At 45.5% G+C, this 22,550-nt stretch overlaps 1 protein-coding gene across 1 annotated transcript in view; it reads right to left on the minus strand.

Moving 5' to 3' along the window:
• Positions 1-22,550, minus strand: part of CREB3L2 (cAMP responsive element binding protein 3 like 2) — a 128,272-nt gene that overhangs the window by 11,760 nt on the left and 93,962 nt on the right. Inside the window, exons 3-8 of the mRNA XM_061414833.1 lie at positions 21,596-21,771; positions 19,707-19,794; positions 14,892-15,076; positions 12,487-12,633; positions 11,058-11,116; positions 9,258-9,326 (exon numbers count right to left, since the gene is read on the minus strand). Coding sequence (XP_061270817.1) covers positions 9,258-9,326; positions 11,058-11,116; positions 12,487-12,633; positions 14,892-15,076; positions 19,707-19,794; positions 21,596-21,771 — 724 coding nt within the window. The remainder of the gene's footprint in view (positions 1-9,257; positions 9,327-11,057; positions 11,117-12,486; positions 12,634-14,891; positions 15,077-19,706; positions 19,795-21,595; positions 21,772-22,550) is intronic.

The raw sequence follows: 22,550 nt of genomic DNA on the forward strand, positions 1-22,550 counted from the left end.
CAAACATGTAGTTTAAAATAGATTTTTCAGTTTGAAATTTCTGTGGAAAGCAACAGTAATTTACAATGTGCTGTTTGCTGCTGCTTCTCCTGCTCAGATTAGTGAAGGTAAGCTGGTGGGAAGGCTGACGCTCTGAAGGCCCCATCCATCAGCAACAGAGGGATTCTACCCAAGGAAAGCAGGTTAGCTCATCCATCCCCAAAATTGAAACAGATTTCCATGATGCAATAAAGTTTGGGAAATTCATGGACATTCACACAATAGAAACACTCATTTTTTGTCATAACCAAAGAAAATTATCAGTGATTGAGTGTCCACCGACTGAGTTCTAGAACTTCATACGAGATACTACATAAATGTCTCAAAGACATGTAACTGGTAACTAGAAGACCAAAGATGTAAACCCATATCTATCTGACTCCATAGCTCACGTACTTTCCAATTCAGTACAGCATGGTACCCCAACCTATAACCTAATAAAATTAATGATCAAAAGACTTCTCAGTTAAGTAGATTTTTCTTAAATCCAGTGACATTAATATCATATTGAGGAAATTCTCTGGTGGTCGCATGGTTAGGACCCATTGCTTTCACTGTTGAGGCCTGAGTTGGATCCCTGGTCAAAGAACTAAGATCCTGCAAGCTGTATGGCACGGCCCCTGAAAAAATATTATATTGACAACAGCACAGTCAAGAGATATGTCCACTGTTAAACAAGAAAGGATTACTTTCAGTGACTAAGGGAGGGATTGGGGGCAAGAGGAGAAGGGGACGACAGAGGATGAGATGGCTGGATGGCATCACTGACTTGATGGACGTGAGTCTCAGTAAACTCTGGGAGTTGGTGATGGACAGGGAGGCCTGGCGTGCTGCGATTCATGGGGTCGCAGAGCCGGACACGACTGAGCGACTGATCTGATCTGATCTGAAACTACAGACAGAAAGGCCACAATGACTCCGATGGCAATGCAATATGTACTAACGAAGTTTCCGTGATATTGATACAAATAAAAGCAATAAGGTAAAATATACATTTCTTGGCAGATCTCTGGAAATGACAAGATAAAATGTAAGAGATGGATAAAAGAATAATGGGTATTCCTTAGCCTAAGTCAAGCGTCAGGAAGTCAAAGCTGAGCTTTGTTTAGGAAAATGGAAATTATAAGCCCTGTCCCTCCACTGGATACCAAGAGAGCTGATGAGATGGTTTCCAAATTACTAAGTCAGTAATATTCACCAGAATAGGGCGATGAACTCTCAGGATAAGAAATCTGAATTTAGATCTCAGTACCACAGCTGTGTGCTTTTAATCATATTACTTAAGCCCTGAGTTTAGGCAGCAGTTCAATGTTCAGCAATGTCCTCTGAACTGCTGCCCAAACTCGGGACTTGAATAATATGGTCAAAGTTAATTCCTTTGACCAGCTAACAGAATAACGAGAGAATCCCTGTCTGGGGTACTCTGGCTTTGCTGGAACAAATACACCTTTGCAGAGTGCTTGCTGTTTCTTTCCACTGATGACTCTGTATGGGAAAGCCTGGGACCTCAGGGCTGATACGCTGGTCTGAGATGACGTGGTACTTTCCCTGGTGGCACTGGGACAGATGCCATGCCCTGCAGCCCTGGGAGCTCTGATGACAGCTGTTATTCTGCTTGCATAAAGGGCTGGCTGGAGAAAAGGCAGGCACCAGATGAAATGGAAGAATTATTTTAAAACTAAAGCTATATAAAGTCAATCATAGGACACACTCTCCAACCGTGCATTCAGAACTCGGTAAAAACTTCTCCTTTATTACTGCACTTTAAATCATCAGTGATCATGGCTAATTATGGCTTAATGAATTCTTGGGCTTCCGGGAGCAAGGTCTTAATTTAGAGAGACGTTTATCTGGGCCAAGAAATTTTTCACAAGTTGTTAAATCGGAGTGTCCAGAGCTCGATTGAGAATGTGGATTTTTGTCCTGTGGTGAAATGTAAAAATAAACTTTACGGCTGTGCTCGCATAGCTCCAAGGAAAAGAGCAGTTGAAGGCAGCTGCCAGCCTCGCCCAAAATAAAGCATCACCCTGTATCTTGGGAGATGGATCAAAGGAAATTGGGCAAAACATTCGAAAGTAGCCGACAGTGTGAGACACAGTCTCATAAAAACTGGGAAATGCATCAACAGCCTCATGTGTTTTCTTGTAGTTGGTTTCATTTTGTTTTCTTCTGTTTCTGTTATTTAAGAGAAACAGTGGGGGTGAGGAGAGGAGGGAGCAAGAGAGAACAAGAGGGATGCAGCGGCTGCATCCTGTGCTTTGAACATTCTAGTGTCTAATTTCCCACTGGAGTCAGAAACTGGGACCCAGGGAAAAGGATAAACTGGTGGTTCCCAATTACTTGCTGTGCTAGGAGCTGCCAAGCAGGTCCTCTCTATAAACACACTTTCCATCAAATCCTGTGACACGCCTTTCTCAGAAGTGAAACCAGCTGTGCTACGATGTGTGTGCGCACATTTGTGTGTGTGAATGAACCACTCCGGGTGCATCAGCCTCCCACGGGGATGAAGAAACTTTTTTAACACCCTTATGGAATGACTTAGAGCAGTAAGTTCTAAATTCCAAATCATGAACCATTCGTGGGCCATGGAAACAACTGGGGTGTGACTGATGTATTTTCTAAGGCTGCTGCTGCTTCTGCTAAGTCGAGTCAGTCGTGTCCGACTCTGTGCGACCTCAGAAATGGCAGCCCACCAGGCTCCCCCGTCCCTGGGATTCTCCAGGCAAGAACACTGGAGTGGGTTGCCATTTCCTTCTCCAATATATGAAAGTGAAAAGTGAAAGGGAAGTCGCTCAGTCGTGTCCGACTCTTAGCAACCCCATGGACTGCAGCCTACCAGGCTCCTCCATCCCTGGGATTTTCCAGGCAAGAGTACTGGAGTGGGGTGCCATTGCCTTCTCCATGAAACAGAATCAAATAAAACACACACTATCTGAGGGCATCACACATAGTAAATAAGTAATTATCTGTGAAACATTCGTATTAGTTATGTATGTGATGTATGTGTGGTGTATCTGGGTCGTTACACAACATGTAAAATGATATGATCAAAAAGTCTAAGTGTTATTTAACTACAGTGCTTATGCAAAAAAAAAATTATTATGAGTGACTATTATATGGCTTCATGATGGAAGAGGTAGGCATCCATGTTCTTCTGAAGCAAAATCCCACCTAAAGCCCTCCACATCCACCCCAGTCTTCCAGAATTAGTGTCAAAGACCTGAGGGATAGGAGGGAGGTATTACAAACCTGAAACGTGTACCTCAAAGTCCTTAGGTGGAGAGAGACGAGCTGGTAGCATATATTGTTAATAACAATGCCAAATACTGCATAACAATATTTAAGGAGACTCGTGTGTGTGCTAGCTGTTCAGTCGTGTCCAACTCTTTGCTACCCCACAGACTGTAGCCCACCAGGCTCCTCTGTCCATGGGATTCTCCAGGCAAGAATACTGGAGTGGGTTGTTATTTCCTCCTCCAAGGAGGCTCGTGAACTACCACAAAGACTTTTAAATACTAAGGTGCAAACTCTTACACAAAAGATAATCACATTCTGCTAAAATCCTGAACTTTGAATAAATATTCATTTATTTATGACCTTTTACTTAAGTTTTGAAGGCTGTTTATGGGGTTCTGGTCTAAATTTTTAAAAATACAAATGGTCTCCCTTTTCTCACTGTGCAATTGCCACATTCCAAGGAGCTTTATTTTTCAGGGACCAGGAGGCACTTTTGAAATATTCTACCACCTACTTGCCCAAGATCACAAAAAAGAGAGTTCTAGAACGTTTTCTGGGGCTGAGGGATGTGTAACTTCACCATGAAATCATACTAAAATGCCTTTCTAAACTCTCTGGGAAACTCAGCCTTGTATCAACAATCCTTTGAAGTTTGTAATGTTTTCACCTGAAGAAAAAAAGTTTATACTCTTCACACAGCCAGAAGTTAGAGATAACGGAGAAATGAAAAGTGATTTAAACCAAGATATAGGTCTACAGAGGGTCATTCCTGGACTCGGGTCATTCGTCAGCACTCTAACAGCCTCTCTATGCACAGCAGGAGAGGGGGACCAGCTGGTTACGGACAGTGGAAGAGAAGAGAAGACATCACACAGGGAAAACCATAATAGCTCGGAGGGAGCCAGCAGACAAAACTGGTGCAAAGGGACATGACTGTGTGGCTAAACAAACAAATCAGGAGAGGCAGAACATGACCAAAGCCCAGTGGGCTTGGCTGGAAAGACCTCTCTCAGAAATCGCATGCAGATTGTAAAGAACAAGAAGAGCAGAGACAGAGAAGAGGACTAGAGTTACGAGGAAGGTCAAGGAGGAAAACTAAGGAATCCTTGTTTCTGATAAGAACACAAATACAGGTCAGGACAAGCACATCCTTCACTTCTGTGAGGGCCAGGGAAAGGGAACCAGTGAGGCCCACATCCCATGTCGTATATCCTAGCCCTGGCCTGCAAACACTGCCTACAGGTACCCCTGAGGCCTGCTCCCTCGAGCTCCCTCCGGGCCAGGTTAAGAGCTCCAGACAGACATATCGCCTTGGTCCTGCTGACTCCTCATCCTACTGGGAGGGGCCTGCTAGGGGAAACCAGAGCAGGCCCCCTAAAATGTGGGTCCCGAGCAGGGCCCTCTCATTCGGATCCAAGGTCGGCCCTGTGATGAGGAAGGCATTGGTCCTTGGAGAGAGCGCACAACAGGGCTAGGAGTGACTGAGGAAGGGACCATTGGAAAAATGAGCTGCTTGAGTCCCAGTTCCCGTCTTAACTCTAAATGTCTGGATGACCTTAACCTCACCAGCCCTCAGTTGCCCGCTCTGTGAAATGAAGTGATTAGCAATTAAATGAGATGATCTCTAAAGTATTTTTCAAGTCTGAGCTCCAGATATGAGGGCTCCCATATCCGGAGCTGGCTGCAACTCTGGTCTCTCCATTGATTGCCAGGGTTGATTCGGCCGATCTGCTGGCTAGGCAGGTGTCCCCTTCCTCTCTCATCGCTCCACATGTGACCCTCTCAAAGATTCGAGATCAGTCAAAGAGGACAACCATCTCTGATGGAGGAGGACCAGTCTTCGATCAAGAATATGTGAGTGGCTGCACTCCCCTGCTAGAACCTCCAAACAAGCTCTCACGTCTAAGCTCCTATGAGTCTACAAATCAGCCCTGTAGATGCTCAAGGGCAAAATTAGACAAGAAAGGAGCAAACTGAGCCACAGATGCCTATAAGGAATGGGCTAGTCGAATCACTTGTGTAGAAGAAAAGGCTATAAAGTGGGGGAAAGACAGGGTCTCTCAAGAATGAGTCATGCAGCTTGGAGACGAATGAGAAGCAAGGAAGGCCAGGAGACATCACACGCAGTCTCGCCTGGTCTTTGTAAAAGCAAAAGTATTTCCCGACTGAGCACAGGAAGGAGGGCCCCCTGGGAAACCATCTCTCTCTGGCTCACACATTTCTTGGTGGTAGGCGATTAGCAGATCGCCTTACAGACAAGTGTGAAGGTGACTTCCCACTGCTCCAGCTGCCCAAGGTTCCAGTGGTAAAGGCTGCAGAAGTCTCCTCTTCTGTCCCCACCCCCTTCCAGCTTGCTGAGCTCAGGCAAAAGGGCCTTTTCACCTCGAAGCCAGTAACATGCTACCTGACTGCTGCTGGGGCCAGTACTACCCTAAGATTCAGGACTGACTCCAGCTTTGAGTCCTCGTTCTCATCTGGATAGATGAAAGTCCTTGTAGGCTTCAGAAGCGGTAAAATGTAAAGAGGGGCAGTTTTTCTTTAGTTTGGCCAACAGTGAAGCACCCACTTGCCTCTCCTGCCAGGTCATGCCAAATGAAACGGTGGCACCCCAGGTATCCCATCCACTTCTGGGTAGCCAGGATCCTGTCCACGTCTGGTAAGCATTTCTGCCTCCGCCCGCCTACCTCCGAAGGATGGTAATGTAAGAAGCGCGAACAGGACACAAACACAGGTGTGTGTCCACTGAGCCCTGCTCTGTACTTAGTTCAAACACTGGGCCAGTCACTCGGTGCCATGAATAAAGGGCCCGAACGTCTCCCCCTCCCACAGGCCCACACCATCATCTCCTCCTGACCAGTTTAGGGCAGAGACTGCCAAGGTTCAAATTGGTCACTCCGGTCACGGTGTCCTCTGGGCAAGGAGAGGCCCTTGGCAGGAACAGAAGGAGAAGGGAGAGGAAGTCGGGGGGAAGGCGGGCCCTTCCCTGTTTGCACAAGAGCAACTCTGCTTTATTCCCTGGCTTCTCAAGCCAAAACACACGAAAAGCTACTGGACCGACAGATTATGATCTAGGAGGCCCCTCATCAGATTGCTTGTGAGAGGATGGCAGGTTAATCAAGTATTAACCATTTTCACCATAAAGGCTTGGTTGTCTACCAGGAGTTTGGAAAAGGGAGGAGACTGATCACAGAGCCTGTTGGGGAACCACAGTGGAAGCGCCTGCCAGTCAAGGGGCAAGCAGAGCACCATAAGCACGAGGTAGATTGTGTTTTCAGTGGAATCTCCTGCTGGCTGAATTGCTGGCAAAAGCTCCCACAGTGAAGAAGATAGAAGGAAAACTACCATTGGCTCTCAGGGAAGAACTCAAGATATGCTGACCCCAGCTCAAATACACAGGGGCTCTCTAACTCATATTGTATAATAATCGACATCATATTAATATAGTCGTGGCCATTATTTTAAAGGGCTTCCCTGTTGGCTCAGACAGTAAAGAATCCACCTGCAATGCTGTAGACCTGGTTTCAATCCCTGGGTCGAGTAGATCCCCTGGAGAAGGAAATGGCAGTCCATTCCAGTATTCTTGCCTGGAGAATCCTATGGACAGAGGAGCCTAGCGGGTTACAGTCCAGGAGGTCACAAAGAGTTGTGCACGACCAAGCAATTAACACTCATTATTTTAAAAGATACAAACAATTGGCAAAGCACAGATTGTTCCTGACACACACATAATCAGATGTGCTTTATGTCCATGCTCTGCAGATAACAGCTCTTCATCAAAATCTGACAGAAATAAAATTATGTAGAAATACATTTACTGATACGAAAATATATGGCCAGTATGGCCAGTGATTTCTGTTAAATGGGGAAGGTTCTTAACAGAAGAGGATGTACAACATAAGCACATACATATAAAATATTCCAGTTCAAAATGTAAACATTTCTTTGGGTGAAAAGATTTGGGGGGGTTTCTTTTCTTTTTTAACTGTATTTTCTAAAAATTTTTTTACAATGGGCATATATTACATGTGTGTGGGTTTTATTTTTTAGGTTTAAAATATATGATACAGCAGGGTCAGCCTGGAGAGGGGAGGAGACACCCTTTTCCAGTAAAGGGGGCAGGCAGCGAGCCCTTCTCATCACAAGCACCCACTGCTCTTTGCGCCTCTGCTGCCCCCGTGTGGCTGCAGGAAGCCCTGACATCTGGAACCCCTAGACAAGACCCAACCTGGACCAAACTCCATTATGTTGGACGGATTCCTCTTTCCCTTTTCACCATTTCATGGCCTGGATTTGTCCCACTCATGAACATGGGGGTTTTGCAATAGCGATGGCTAAGATAGGAGGTGGGATGGACTAGAATCTGCTCAAGATGCTTACAAAATGGATACAGACTCTGGTGGGGGTTTAGGACCCAGAGAACCACTCTGGCAAGAACAAAAGTGGAGATAAGAAGGGATGAAGCCTCAGGAGACTAATCGCCAAAGACAACAGCAAAACCAGAACCCTGAAGTGCCACTGGAAACCAGTTCCTCTGCATGGGGGATCAAGGTGATATCACAGGGAGCTGGTGACATTTTCTTACTTCCGTTGTTTGTCTACAGCGTGCTGGAGGTGACTGTCCTTGACCTGCCATATGAGCACACGTTCCCAGAAATGCAGAGAGAAACCCAGTGGGGTCACAATGTCCACTTTTCCTACTGATGGTATTTTTAACTGATGACTCAATTAGCCTGCTGTTTGAGCAACAGACCATGAAGATTTAGGAAACGGGAGCCAAATGTTACACTATTATCAGATGACATGTAAATAGATTTACCCTGATCCCTTAACATTTGCAAAATTGTTATTAGGCATTAATGCTAAGCCTTAAAATCATGAATTAATATTTTGCTTACCTAAAAGTCAATTTTTCTCTGCTTGGATTGTTGGATCTATAACAGCTAAGGGCAACTTGATCCCTTGACTAATGAATACTTTAATTTTCAAAGCATGAGCAGACTCTGAACACACACACACACACACATGATGAAACTCCTCAACCACCGTTTCTCAGCCCTATACCTTAACATGACCCAGGATAAAGCTCATCAAGGCTCTAGGGCCAGACTGCCTGTCTTCAGATGCAGCTCTGGCATTTACTGTGTGACCTTGGACAAGTCACCTAACTTTTCTGAGTCTCCATTGAGTTCAGTTCAGTTGCTCAGTTGTGTCCGACTCTTTGTGACCCCATGGACTGCAGCACACCAGGCCTCCCTGTTGAGTCTCCATTACCTCCTCTATATAATAGGGATAGTAATAGGACTAGGTCATAGGGTCATCAGAAGGTTAAATGAGTTATTATCTATAAAGTCCTGAAAACAGTACCTGACACAGGAGATGCTAGATGAACTCATTAATCCATCTGTCTTACAATTATTTTTCAAAATGGATTTAAAATGTAATCAATTAATTAACTTTTAAACACAGTAATTAAAAACTTTTTAAAAAACAAACTTGGTTTTCTCTCCTTTTTTTTCACTAATAAGCACTAATTTATTTTACTCAAATTGGGTGACAAAAAAGTGGCGACTCCCTCCTTAGCCACCTCTATAAAGTCTGATGTCATTTTCAGGAGAATCAGACTCATTGACCATATTCTCTCCCAAGCCTCTTCCTTAACTCCCTCTTCATGAAAGCTCTTGTCAGCGTCAGCCTCTTCATCAATCTCACATATTTTAGGGAAAGTAAAGGACATGCACAGGCGTGTGTATGTGTGTGCACAGGCATGTGTCTGTGTATGTATGCGCACAGGCGTGTGTGTGTGTGTGTGTGCGCACATGCACACCGGCGGCAGGAACAGGTTCATGGAGCATGGCCGCCCTGAGCATCCTGGCACAACTACTCTTTCAATGGCATCTCTTCCCCTTTCTTCCCAGCTCCCTTTCTGATCTGCCCCTCTCTCCCCACCTTCCATCAGGCATCCTCACTCCAGGGACCCTCACCTGTTGGTGTTCTCCAGAACCTCCACCTTCTTCCGAAGCTCCAAGTTCTCCGTTGAACAAGACTCTACCCTACAGAAGAGAGAGAAAAAGAAAAACCCGAGTTTTATCAGGGGAGCAAGCACTAAGCCAGGAGCTAGGATGAAGGCAGGTGGGGTTCAGAGAAAAAATAAACAGAGAAGCAGCTACTCTGGGGAGATTAGGAAGAGAGCTAGGCCAACCTGAGTTGGGGAAAAGGGTGACACAAAAGAAAAAAAAAAGAGATTAGTAACAAATGGCTCAATAATGGGAAATGAATTGGAACGGTACACAATGTAAACTTCTTATGTGCTGAGGACGGTCACTCAGTCGTGTCTGACTCTTTGTGACCTGATGGACTGTAGCCCGCCAGGCTCCTCTGTCCACGGGATTCTCCAGGCAAGAACACTGGAGTGGATTGTCATGCCCTCCTCCAGTGGATCTTCCCAACCCAGGGATCAAACCCAGGTCTCTTGCCCTGCAGGTGGATTCTTTACCATCTGAGCCACCAGGGAAGCCCAAACTTCTTAAAGGGTTTTTCCAACTTGATTTCTCTTGACTTTTCCCTATGGCTCTCAATGCTCATCACACTTCTCCCTCCATATTACAGGGTCTGAATGCTGCTAGCTGTGCTCTTGGCCAGAAAGACTGACAGGGCTTGGGGCAGGGGGAGAGGAAAGGACAAGACCCTAAGACCTCAGGACAAGGAACCCAGGTGCTGGAGGCGGCATGCCCCAAGGGGCCATAAAGAGATTTTCATCGAAACATCTTGACCCCGGATACCTCAACAATGATTGGTAATAATTCTTATTACCAAAACCTAAATCAGGAGGAAGAAACACTGACTTTCAGTAGGAACTTCAAAAACCAGCCAGGATCCACCAACTGCTCCTCTCACCACATATACATAAAGATTCATTTCTAGATCTAGGGACTCATTCCCATTTTAAAATGATACTAGTTTGTCAGATGGGAACTATTTTCTAGGGTAATACAAAATTGTGTTTTAATTTATGTTTTTCTAAGAGCCCTCCTGATATTCCAGGCTATTCAGAATAACACAAGGTATCTTCAAGTGTTTTTGTGCAAAGTCACTCACCTATAACATGAATCATAGCAGACAGAAAATAAAGAATGCCAACTTGTCTTATATCCCCTGCTGCTTTCTCAAGGGTGCAAGGCAGTGTGGCCAAGGGTAACTGATTAATTAGCCCTGCTCTTTTCTGCCAAAATAGCACCTCTCCTCTGAGAAGTCCAGGAATGTGCATGAAGGTTTGTATTTGTGCTTATTTGAAAGTAAGCCTTCAAGGATTTATGGACCCTTGGTTGAAAACAGTTCTGTACAAACGCCTACTAAGATCAAAAGTGGAAATGTGTTAGTCACTCGCAAGTCCAGCTCTTTGCGACTCCATGGATTATAGCCCATCAGGCTTCTCTGTCCATGAGATTCTCCAGGCAAGTATACTGGAGTGGGTAGCCACTGCCTTCTCCAGGAGACCTTCCTGACCAAGGGATCGAACCCAGGTCTCCTGCATTGCAGGTGGATTCTTTACCATCTGAGCCACCAAGAAAGTTGTATTTCTTTAATTTCTTGCTAGATTTATAAGGTTCTCCTCTAAAAACCACTAGGTGGCAGGCAAAACACAGGCTGATAAACCAACAGCCTTTGCTGGGAGCCAGGTGAGAAACTGAACCCCCTTGTCATGGAAATCAGGGGCCCCCTGGCACTCACATTTCTCTACGTGAATTGCTCAATACACACAACCAGTTTGGCAGGAGGCTTACTTTTTCTCCAAGCTGTCCATGTATTCTTTCTTCTTCCTCCTACTTTCCTGGGCTGAAATCTGCAATGGAAGGGGAGACGAGAGGATTACACTCCAGCTGTGATCAGTAAGGGACAACAGAGGATGAGATGGTGGGATGGCATCATTGACTCAACAGACACGAGTTTGAGCAAACTCCAGAGACAGTGACAGACAGGGAGGCCTGGCGTGCTGCAGTCCATGGGGTTGCAAAGAGCTGGACACGACTCAGCGACTGAACGACAACAGAGCAGTAAACCCAGATGACTGGAGGCCGTGAGCACAGAAATCACAGAAGCCCTGCTCACTTCTGCAGCCACTTCCCATTTCTTTAACCTGCTGGCTCATCTACTAATCGCCTCCCCTGTTCCCCGTGGTTTCAATCAGTCTATGCTCTCATCTACTTTAACAAATTAGGCCACAAGTGAGAAGGATGGTGGTCCAGGAGTCAGACCAGAACATGTACATCATGAACCATCGCTATGGTCTCAGAAAAATGACTTCAATTCTGTGGACCTAGTTGGGTCACTGTAATACATAATATAAGCCAGTTGGGGTTAGTTACACAGAAATTCCCTGGTGGTTCTGCATGTGGGTGAAGAATTATGACTCTAATCTCTCTCCTCCTTCCTCCCTTAGTCTCCTCCCTCCTGCTCTATCCACACCCTAGCCATGCCAACTTTTTTTTGCATTTGTGCTTATTTGAAAGTAACCCTTCAAGAACTTATGGACCCTTGGTTGAAAACAGTTCTGTACAAATGCCTACTAAGATCAAAAGTGGAAATGTGTTAGTCACTCAGTCAAGTCCAGCTCTTTGCGACTCCATGGACTATAGCCCATCAGGCTTCTCTGTCCATGAGATTCTCCAGGCAAGTATACTGGAGTGGGTAGCCACTGCCTTCTCCAGGAGATCTTCCTGACCAAGGGATCGAACCCAGGTACTATAGGGGCCCAGGACTTCGAAACTGCTAGACCCAGGTATAGAAGAGCCAGCAGAATTTTTTAACAAAAACCCCTATCGAGAAAAAAAATTAAGAAGCACCCATAATATATTGATATTTATGTATTTATAATATTATAATTTATAAATATTTATAAATTGCATAAATGCCTACTAGGGGAAATATTGTATATATCATGAAATAGAAATTTTAAAGTCTGAGATGTTTTTAAATGTAAATGGGAGTTCTAATATTTTCCTCCCATGCTTGAATAGGTTATCTTGAGCATCATGGAGTATGCACACCCAATTTGGGGACCCACTGACCAGAAGATGGATGGCAGGGCTGGAGGATGACAGGGCCAAGCCTTGGTCCCAAACCAAGGGCCGGGTCAGTGTTGGCCACCGGGAAGGTGGGACAGGCACATGGCTCGGTTCTGCTCACTGAAGTGCCTGCGTCTGATGGACCCACCTTATTCTTGATTTTCCTCCGGATTTTCTTTAGGGCCTTCTCCTCTGATTTCGTCAGGGGCAACTTGGTGGGGATGGGATAGCCCTCGGCGATCAGGGTCCTCTTCTCCTCCTCTGTCAGGACCAGGGGGCCTGATCCCTGCAGCTTCTGTGTAGACCAAGGAGCAGAAAAGGGTCAGAGAGGAGCAGCCGGGAGCTCCTGAGGGGCGCCTCCTGAGGGGCGAGGAGGGTCTGATATGATGTCTTGCAAACAACTAAGGAAAAAGGATGCCCATCTGTTCGGGTAAGAAATGGGCACTCTGAAGTGGAAGCAAAAAAATGGAGAAGATACCCGTGTGAGTGTTACAACCCAAGGATTATAATTTAAGGGAACAGGTAAAGAAACCTCCACCCGTTATTTCCCACAAAGTACCCCACTGGCTAAAACATGCAAATTAAAAGACAGAACTCATTTCCTACATCCCTGGAGGTTTCCTGTCGTCAGAGTGATAAGGAATTCACTTGGAGTTCTGTGGAAAGTTTTGTTGTTCTCCTGAAAAGGCCATTTTACAAGATGCTCTCTATACACTAGGAGCCGCTTCTCAACCTCCACTTCCAGCTAAAGGGTTAGAACTCCCAGGGATGCACCGGCAGGCTTGCTCCACGAGTCTCTGGTCAGCACTGTCCTAGACTATCCATCGTCAGTGGAGACGACAACTGTAGCTCATCCCATGTCATCCATACTAGGACAATGTGTTTATAATTAGGCAATAAATGGAGGACCTATTGCATATTAGCTCTGTGTTAAATGCATGGAGGAATCAAAACGAGCTCTGTCTCTTAAGTAGCTAATGATCGAGACCAAGGCTGAATTGACACACAGGAAAGAACGAGAGCAATTAAATGCTAGACGGTGATATTCACTCCAGGTGCATTAATAACATGAAGAAAGAGAACACTTGTGTGAGTCTCTGCGATAAGGGAAGGCTTAGGGTAGCAGATAAGACTTGAACTGGGCCTCCTGAAAGAAAGGGGGTGATTTACACAGAGAAGGACTTTCCAACAAAAGGCAGCCTTGTAAAGAGTAACAGAAGAAGCCGCTCTGCCTGGACGGGGTGAGCTCTTGAAGCTGCTGCAGGTTGGGCACATACAGAGGGTGTTAGTACCCAGCAGAGGTATGAGGGCTTGATGCCAACAGATAGTAGGGAAACACAGCACGGATGCTGAACCAAAGTCTGACGTGGGGAGGATTTAATCCATGACCATGGAGAATGAACTGATTGTGGCAGGACCCACAGACCCATAGAATGAACACCATTGCAGTAATCAAAAGAGTGAAGGGTTAATGGTGAGAGGATAATGATGGAGTGGAAAGAGGTAACCCACTGGCCCTCAGTAATAGTGATACATAAGATCATAGCCACAGATCTAAGAACTTGCTGAGTTTCTGAGACAGACTGCATTCAACTTTTCAAAGTTATACTAATTGATAGATGGCTTTTCTAGAATTTTTTCATATCTCACTTCATTCAATACTTTGGCCACCTGATGCGAAGAGCTGACTCATTTGAAAAGACCCTGATGCTGGGAAAGATTGAGGGCAGGAGGAGAAGGGGACAACAGAGGATGAGATGGTTGGATGGCATCACCGACTTGATGGACATGGGTTTGGGTGGATTCTGGAAGTTGGTGATGGACAGGGAGGCCTGGCATGCTGCGGTTCATGGGGTCGCAAAGAGTCAGACACGACTGAGCGACTGAACTGAACTGCATTCAAATTTGCTCTATGTGATATTATAAATTCAGTAAGGTTGACTATGATTTTTAAATCCTCAGAGAAACCAATTGACTATTCAAAACAATGCAAAATTAATCATATATGCCTATTTTTTATTTGGAGAAATTATATATGTGAGGAATGAATAATGACTCATGAGTTCCATCCTGAGTCACTGGGTTAAGAGCTGAACCACAGATAAAAAGGGTTAAATTATATGCGTGTGCTTTAGACATCAAAACGTTTCATCTCAGAGCAATTTTTCAGTTCATTGAAGATTGTTTATTTAAATAATAAGCTATTTCCTATCCTAGGTCACAAAGACTGCCTAAGTTGATGATAAATATTTGTGATATAATTTTGAGAAGAATGACAACATTTTTATTCCTCATGGTTGTAGCTATAAAAAATACGCACATGAATAAAAACCGGAAGCATGCACAGAAAAGGAAAAGAACGTGTTAGCACGATGAGATCACAGGCAGTTTTTAGAAAATGTTCTCTAAGTCTGTCATCCCCCAGCTTTAGCAATCAGACTGAAAACTTCCCAAAGGAAGAAAAGCCAAGTGGCTCGGAATGGCAGCCACGCTGGGTGAAGCTCCAAACGACAGGATGGGAGGATCGGGTTGCAGGGATGCAGGGACACTCACATGAGGAGCAGTGAGGAGCGGGGAGCTGGCCAGCGCCGAGGGGGCCCGCGCTGGGGCCCTGGCGGGGCTGTGGGTCTGCGGAAGGCCAAAGGGGTGCAGGCGCGGGCTGGGGCTCAGGCTGCCCTCGGAGTCGCTGCTGTTGCTGCTGGGAGGAGTGGGCGGTAAGTGCAGGTGGTCCACGGAGGCTGAGGGGAAAAGAACGGATTGCATCCATCAGGGAGCAACAAAGCAGGACGTGGGGGCACTTAAACATGCAACATCCAACCTAGGACAGTCGAACAAATGGATGAGGACATGGAACAGCCTCCAAGATGTACTGTGAAGGCAAAATTTAAGTGTTTCTTTCGAAAAACAGTAGACTGAATTATTGGGTTCCAACTTGATACAGCCTCAAGCAGGCGTTTTCTTGGCTTGATTTTCTGGCTTTATTGTGGATAATGGGCTTCCCTGGTAGCTCAGTTGGTAAAGAATCCACCTACAATGCAGGAGACCTGGGTTTGATCCCTGGGTTGGGAAGATCCCTTGGAGGAGGGCATGGCAACCCACTCCAGTATTCTTGCCTGGAGAATCCCATGGACAGAGGAGCCTGGCGGGCTGCAGTCCATGGGGTCACAAAGAGTTGGACACAACTGAGCAACTTAGCACAGCACATTGTGGATACATTTTTGGACTGGATTTTTGAGTTTTACTTTGGTCAACAGGAGTTTCAGTAGATGTGACATAACTGTGTGCTGGTCTCAACCTACAGATGAGAGAAATAAATCAAGGTGCAAGACAGTGTATAAAGTAGACTTCCTTTTGTATGAAAAAGCAGAGAAAGAGAATACAGACCCTATTTGCTTCTAACTACATAAAAAAAACTCAGGAAAATATGTAAGAAAGTAATAAAATTATGACAAAATGGGGACATGGGAAATTACAGCAGGTAGGGATGGTGCTGGCATAACGTTCCCTCTCTTCATTTCATATAGTTTCCACAGTTTGATTGTAAACCACCATGTTAACGTATCAAGATCTTTAAAAAAGAAAAAAAAAAAAATAGCAGAAGCAGGGAGCCCATGAGGGTTTGAGAAAAGCTCATTTGTTTCTGCAGGAATGTGCATGGCAGGGCCCACAGGCCAGATGCCAGGCATTCTTGATTCAGATAACACCCAATCCATCTGTGGATAGAAAAGCAGGCACTGGGAGATAAATGAGGGGGAGCAGGGTGTCCCCCGCAATGTCCCCCAGCATCAAGCATCCCTCACCTCTCCCCAGGGAGACACCCATACTCTGCCAGGCCTTGGGGCCTTGGTCAGTGCCGCTCAAGCACCTCCAGGGCAGCGGAGACAGGTTCCAAAGGAAGTGCTGTCTCTGAGTTCAACCTGACACATGAGCTTTGGGGGTCTCACTCTTTTTCTGACTGTGAATCTTCACATCGTGCTGGAATACCTTGATGGCCAGTCACCATTACTGAGCCAAGGGACGTGACCTTGGGTAAGCCTTGCACTCCGCACGCCTCCTGGGACCCCCAGGACAACAGAGCCCCGAGTGCAGCGGCTCTGAACTGGGCGAGGAGCCCGGGGGCTGCATACACACCTGGACTTGGTCAACCAGAGAAGAGCCCGGGGCCATGGAAAGGCCTCCTGCCTGAGATACTGAAGATGGAAGGAGCCTTTCTGAGACACAGCTACTCACCTCAGAAAAAGGGCCCTCAGAGCTGCCTTTGGAGGTGAGAAGCTGGAAGCATGGGGCTCTTCTGCTCACTGAAACACTGACTGTCCCAGGGAACCACAGGTGATCCATCTCTCTCAGTCACCTCCCCACCTTGCCCCACCCCCACTAACAGCACATACTTTTTCCTCTTTCTTTCTTACGCTAACCCCTCTCTTTTCTCTTTCTAACCTACCCTGCCGTAGAGCTCCCTGGTTTTTTAGAGTCCACGGGCACTCCTAAAGCTAAAGAATATTCTAAAACAATCCCATACATCTCTATTGTCAACTCTTTGGCCACTGCTTCCAGGAAGCTAAGGAGGGTAGGTAGGCGTCTTAAATACGTGTTCACCTAGAAAGGAGTTCTAAGAGTGTTAAGTAAGGTTTTCCCAACCCCATGATGACCTACGGGACTCTAGTGTCAGGTCAATTAATAAGCGTGGAAGCTGTTACCCTGGGGTGTCTCCAGTGCTCTGGCCACTTACACAGGCAAACCAAAATCCAATCCTGTAAATGCTTCAAGGTTATCAGGCTGGAATCTAAGGACAACTGGTCACAAACAGCCAACTAAGTTTTAAGTTATAGCCCATCAATAATCTCCTTACTTTGCTTCCACCTTCTCTTTATAAAAGTCTCCCCCCAGCTCTTGTCAGAGGAAACTTCTAACCAGTTTGGTGCTGCAAAGTCTAATTAATTTTTGCTCAAATAAGCAATTGAAATTTTTAAGTTTTTAGAGCTTATCTCTTAACAATGTTTCCTTTGGACTTCAAGGAGATCAAACCAGTCAATCCTAATGGAAATCAGTCCTGAATATTCATTGCAAGGACTGATGGTGAAGCTGAAGCTCCAATACTTTGGCCACCTGATGGGAAGAACTGACTCACTGGAAAGACCCTAATGCTGGGAAAGATTGAAGGCACGAGGAGAAGGGGACAACAGAGGATGAGATGGTTGGATGGCATCAGACTCGATGGACATGAGTTTGAACAAGCTCCGGGAGCTGGTGATGGACAGGGAGGCCTGGAGTGCTGCAGGCCATGGGGTCACAGAGAGTCAGACATGACTGAGCTACTGAACTGAATTTTAACAATGTTTATCTTTTAGCCATGGTAAACAAACAAGCAAATAAAAACAAAAGTAAAACGAAACCCGGGAGCAGACAAACCTCACAGGGGCTCCTGGTGTCTGCCATGCAGAGCTATTAGTCTGGAGAATTAGTCAAGAGTACTAGAGCTTACTTTTCCCTTTGGCTGGGCACAGTCCAAATTATTCTAGTACTTTTCTCCTTCCCAAGAAGAAGGTGCTCCACACACACAACAAAATGGAAATGGCATGGCAGGAAAAGTGAAGCAAACTCGAATCTCCTCTTACCCACTTATTGAGAGCTACTGCCCTGGTCACAAGTGCCTCAGTATCAGATTTCTAAATTCACTTGAAATATGGCTCATGGGTTACTTCCTGACAGGGCTGGGGACAACAAGCCACTTTGCCTAGAAGCCCCGCTACATTCAAGGATGTTGAATTTCCTCCTCCCTGTTTATCTAGGATAATGAGGAAAGATGGCCACTTCAAGGAAGGACCCTGAAACTCTTCTCCTCTACAGAGCCGAGATTCTGAAGCCACTACGGGGTTTACTGGTACTGTGATGACATTTTCAGAAGCATATGGCAACACAGATGGAAAGAGCAAAATGTATTTGATAGTTGTTACCAGTATCACAAACATGAAAGGAATTACTTTCTTTAAAGCTGAAAGGCACTAAAATGTGTATCACTCAGTTAAAATAAATATTGTCTCAATATGGATTTTAGTTAGTATCACTCATTATAAAAACTAAATCCTGGGACTTCCCTGGCAGTCCAGTGGTTAAGACTCCACACTTCCAAAGGGGCATGGATTCAAAGAGAACTAAGATCCCATATGCTGTGCTGTGTGGCCAAAAAAGTATAAAAAAATAATTGAATCCTTTCTTTACTGATGACAAAGGTAAATGCCAACCTTGATTAAAGTATCATGGATAAATCTTGAGTATGTTTCTGGTGGGATGAAGTAGACTTTGTTTCCGTGAGCATTACTCCTATATATTGTAACATCTGCACCTTATGTCCACATCATAGCACAGATACCTTTCCCATGACAAGCCCGTATACTAGTTTCTTATTTGTTGATCACATTGATGAGCTGTCCTTCTAACCATGTGCTGAAAGTATAAATAAAAAGGGAGGGAATGGCATGTCTTAAGGCACTGAATTAAGGAGCTCGGCAAAGTATATCAATTAAAAAGGCGGAGAGAGCTTCCTAGACTGTATGAGACTTAAGGGTCTGCATTCAGAATTCCTACCCATGGGCTTCACAGGGGACAAGGAAAAGACTGACACAGGGAAAGAAGAAAGTGAGAGTGTAACCATTTCAAGTACTGACACCACTTATTTCTAAATAGACGCAGGAATAGAGGAGTGGTAGTGGTTGGTGGGGATTTAGTCACTAAGTCGTGTCCAACTCTCGCGACTCCATGCACTGTAGCCCACCAGGTTCCTCTGTTCATGGGATTTCCCAGGCAAGAATACTGGAGTGGGTTGTCATTCCCTTTTCCAGAGGATCTTCCTGACTCAGAGATTGAACCTTCATTTCCTATATTGCAGGCAGATTCTCTACCAGCTGAACCACCCGAAAATCAACATTTAAAAATACTGAATTGCCAGACAGATAAACTGTGAATCCACTTCACAAAGGATTTAAAATTAGAGTTTGTTTTAAGCCAGCAAGTTGGCTTTGTAAATGCCCATTAGGTCTGTACTGATCATCACGCCAGGGCAGGGAGCTGGCTTTCACTCATAGGATGGCTTGAGGGCAGGGGTTCCCGTGTTCCCTTGTCAGCACCCAAGTCACGAGAGTCTATAAACATGTTGAAAGGTCACCCTGGCTTAGAGTAAAAGTTGAAGATTTACTTGAAAATTAAGCATACACATATATGGGAAAATAAAATTTAGCTTTAAAGTTTGTATTTAGAGTCAAGAACAGCTATTTCATAAAACGAGCTCTGCCTCCAGTACAATCAACAGTCCCCACTTTCCCTGGGGTGGTGCACCCACACCTGTTAGCCCAAAGGGGAGAGGAGACAGACCTTCCTTGGGAGAGAAGTTTAGGAACTGATCCACTTCATGAGGCTCCAGCTTAATCTTAGGAATAATGGTCTGGCATGAGGAATCAACCTAAAGAAAGAAATTCAAACACAGTTTTTAAAAGCCAATAACAAACCTGAAGCAACACCCAGGGGAGCTATTTGTCATCCTGTCTTCCTCCCAGGGCTGTGCTAGGGCTGGTGAGGCCCGGCTGAGCGCAGGCTGCTTCTTGGACCGGGAGGTATTTAAGTCCTTAACCCTCCCCCATTGCCAAATCTGGCAGTACAAGTGAGGGAGCCCTCAGAATTCTCATCTAGATGAAGCAGCCAGGGCTCACTTGTCAGTGCTTCATTCTATTGTGTTTATGGTACTGTACAGGCATTTTACTGCAAGGAAATCCAACCAGTCCATTCTGAAGCAGATCAGCCCTGGGATTTCTTTGGAAGGAATGATGCTAAAGCTGAAACTCCAGTACTTTGGCCACCTCATGCGAAGAGTTGACTCATTGGAAAAGACTCTGATGCTGGGAGGGACTGGGGGCAGGAGGAGAAGGGGACGACAGAGGATGAGATGGCTGGATGGCATCACTGACTCGATGGACGTGAGTCTGAGTGAACTCCGGGAGTTGGTGATGGACAGGGAGGCCTGGCATGCTGCGATTCATGGGGTCGCAAAGAGTCGGACACGACTGAGCGACTGAACTGAACTGACTGACAGGCATTTTACCACAAAACTAGTCTGGCATGTTCCTAAAGGGTCACGGGCCTCCGGCAGGAGGAACTGTGTGAACCCAACTGCATGCATTCTCTCCAGGTTCCTGACAACTGACAACACATAATCACGAAACACTGGGTAGGGAAAGGAGGACAGGTATCTGGCCCAGGCATGGGGGAAAGGCCATGACTCTGATCTTTCCTAGTGACTTGCTTAAAATTCAAACTAAAGCATCACAGAGCAAGGAGACTAATACAGACTCCAGAAGCCGCAGCCTATAAACAGACTCAGGTAGCTATTGAGAAAGGAATTCTAGAGGGCAGCATACAGGTGCTCTGTTCAGCTCATCTTCGTTGGCCCTCATCTTCCCGATGGACGGAAGGTAAACAGCACAAGGAGTGAGGATGTAGCCAAGCCTTGGTGGTGCCACCACGCTGTGTTACCTTGTCCTGATTCCTCTACCTTGCTCAGAGGAGAAATGACTTAGAGAAGGTCAGTGGAGTCATTGTAACATAACCTGTGGCTTTGAGCATATGGAAAGTTAGGACTGGATTCCAAATATCCAGAAGAAGATGTACAAGTATCACCCTGGTCCACCACCAGACATTGAAATACCTCAAGAGAAGGTGGAGCAAAATTAAATCCTACTTGCTATAGGCATGGAACTGAGCAACTCCCAATTTCTTATGTTTTCCATGGGTAATACAATAAGAAGTGGTAGCTGGGAAATCCCTGAATTAAGTCAGGGCAACTCGCACAGCACTAGGAAAATAAAGCATGACACAGGAACAAGCATTCCTTGTTGCCACAGCCCAGAAGCTATGAATAGCACCACTGCTGTAACCACTCCCTTTCAACTGGCTTAAAAATCAATTCCAGGGAGAATTTTTTTCCAACATGGATATCCCTGAACTTTTTCAATTTTGTAATAGCATTCACAGAAAAACCAAAATGAGACTTCCAGTTTTTCTGGACAATGCCTTTAAAGGAAGTGATATAACCAGTGTTGATACCAAGTCAACATGCTCTGGATAGACATAAATACACTTTTACATATAGTTACATATCCTTAAACATATACAACCACTGGCTCCAAAAAGATTAAATGCCTTTTTGGAGAATGAGGATGTGTTATCTCTGGATCCAATCTGTTTTTATGGAAGAAAAGTGACTTTACCCCAGCGTTCATTTCCAGAGGGGTTTCCTCCTTTTCAAACGGGGTGGAGATTGCAGTGATGGTCAGCGTGACAGAGGGGACGAGTCCTGAGGGTGGCTCGTCCGTGATGGGCTCTGTCTTGATGGTTGTTGGTGGAAAGTCTGGAGACAGGTACCATTTCTCACTCTCCACTTCATCTATGGGAAAAAAAAAGCACACTGTGTGAAGTCTGCTCAGGGCATCAGGTATAAGTAAAACAAGTGACCACTGACCTTTCTCCTCAAAAAGACCTCCAGCAAAGAATTATTGAGGGAGTCTCTGGTGCTACAGGGGATAAGAATCCACCTGCCGATGCAGGGGACACGGGTTTGATCCCTGGTCTGGGAAGATCCCACGCGTCTCGGGGCAACTAGGCCCCTGAGCCACAACTACTGAGCCTGTGCTCTAGAGCCCAAGAACCTGTAGTGCTGAGCCCATGTGCTGCAATCGCTGAAGCCCGTGTGCCCAGAGCCTGTGCTCCACAAGAGAAGACACCACAATGAGAAGCCCTCACACTGCAACTAAAGAGTCGCCTCTGTGCTCCCCGACTCGAGAAAGCCCACCCACGGCAGCAAAGACCCAGCACAACCAAAACTATGATCAATTAATAACTAATAAAAAATACTTATTGAGAGTAGAATTAAAAGAAATGAAATGAGAACATGAGAGAGGAGATCAATGGATGAACAAACGAATGCAGAACAAGAATCTGTGCTTTCATTCACTTGAGTGTAAGGATGCCTAAGGCCGCTCTGGAAGCATGCATATGAAAGAAAGAAACCCAGCTCCCTGGCCACAGTGGGAGGAGACTGGGTGGATGGCAAATAGGGTAGGATGGACAATTTCGGTGTGCAGTGTTTTATACTTTTTGGTTTTCAAACCAAATGAATCTACTATCTATTCATAAATGAATAAGTACATCTAAAAATATGAAGGA

The sequence above is a fragment of the Bos javanicus genome, chromosome 4 (assembly GCF_032452875.1).
Source record: "Bos javanicus breed banteng chromosome 4, ARS-OSU_banteng_1.0, whole genome shotgun sequence".
Classification (NCBI taxonomy): domain Eukaryota; kingdom Metazoa; phylum Chordata; class Mammalia; order Artiodactyla; family Bovidae; genus Bos; species Bos javanicus.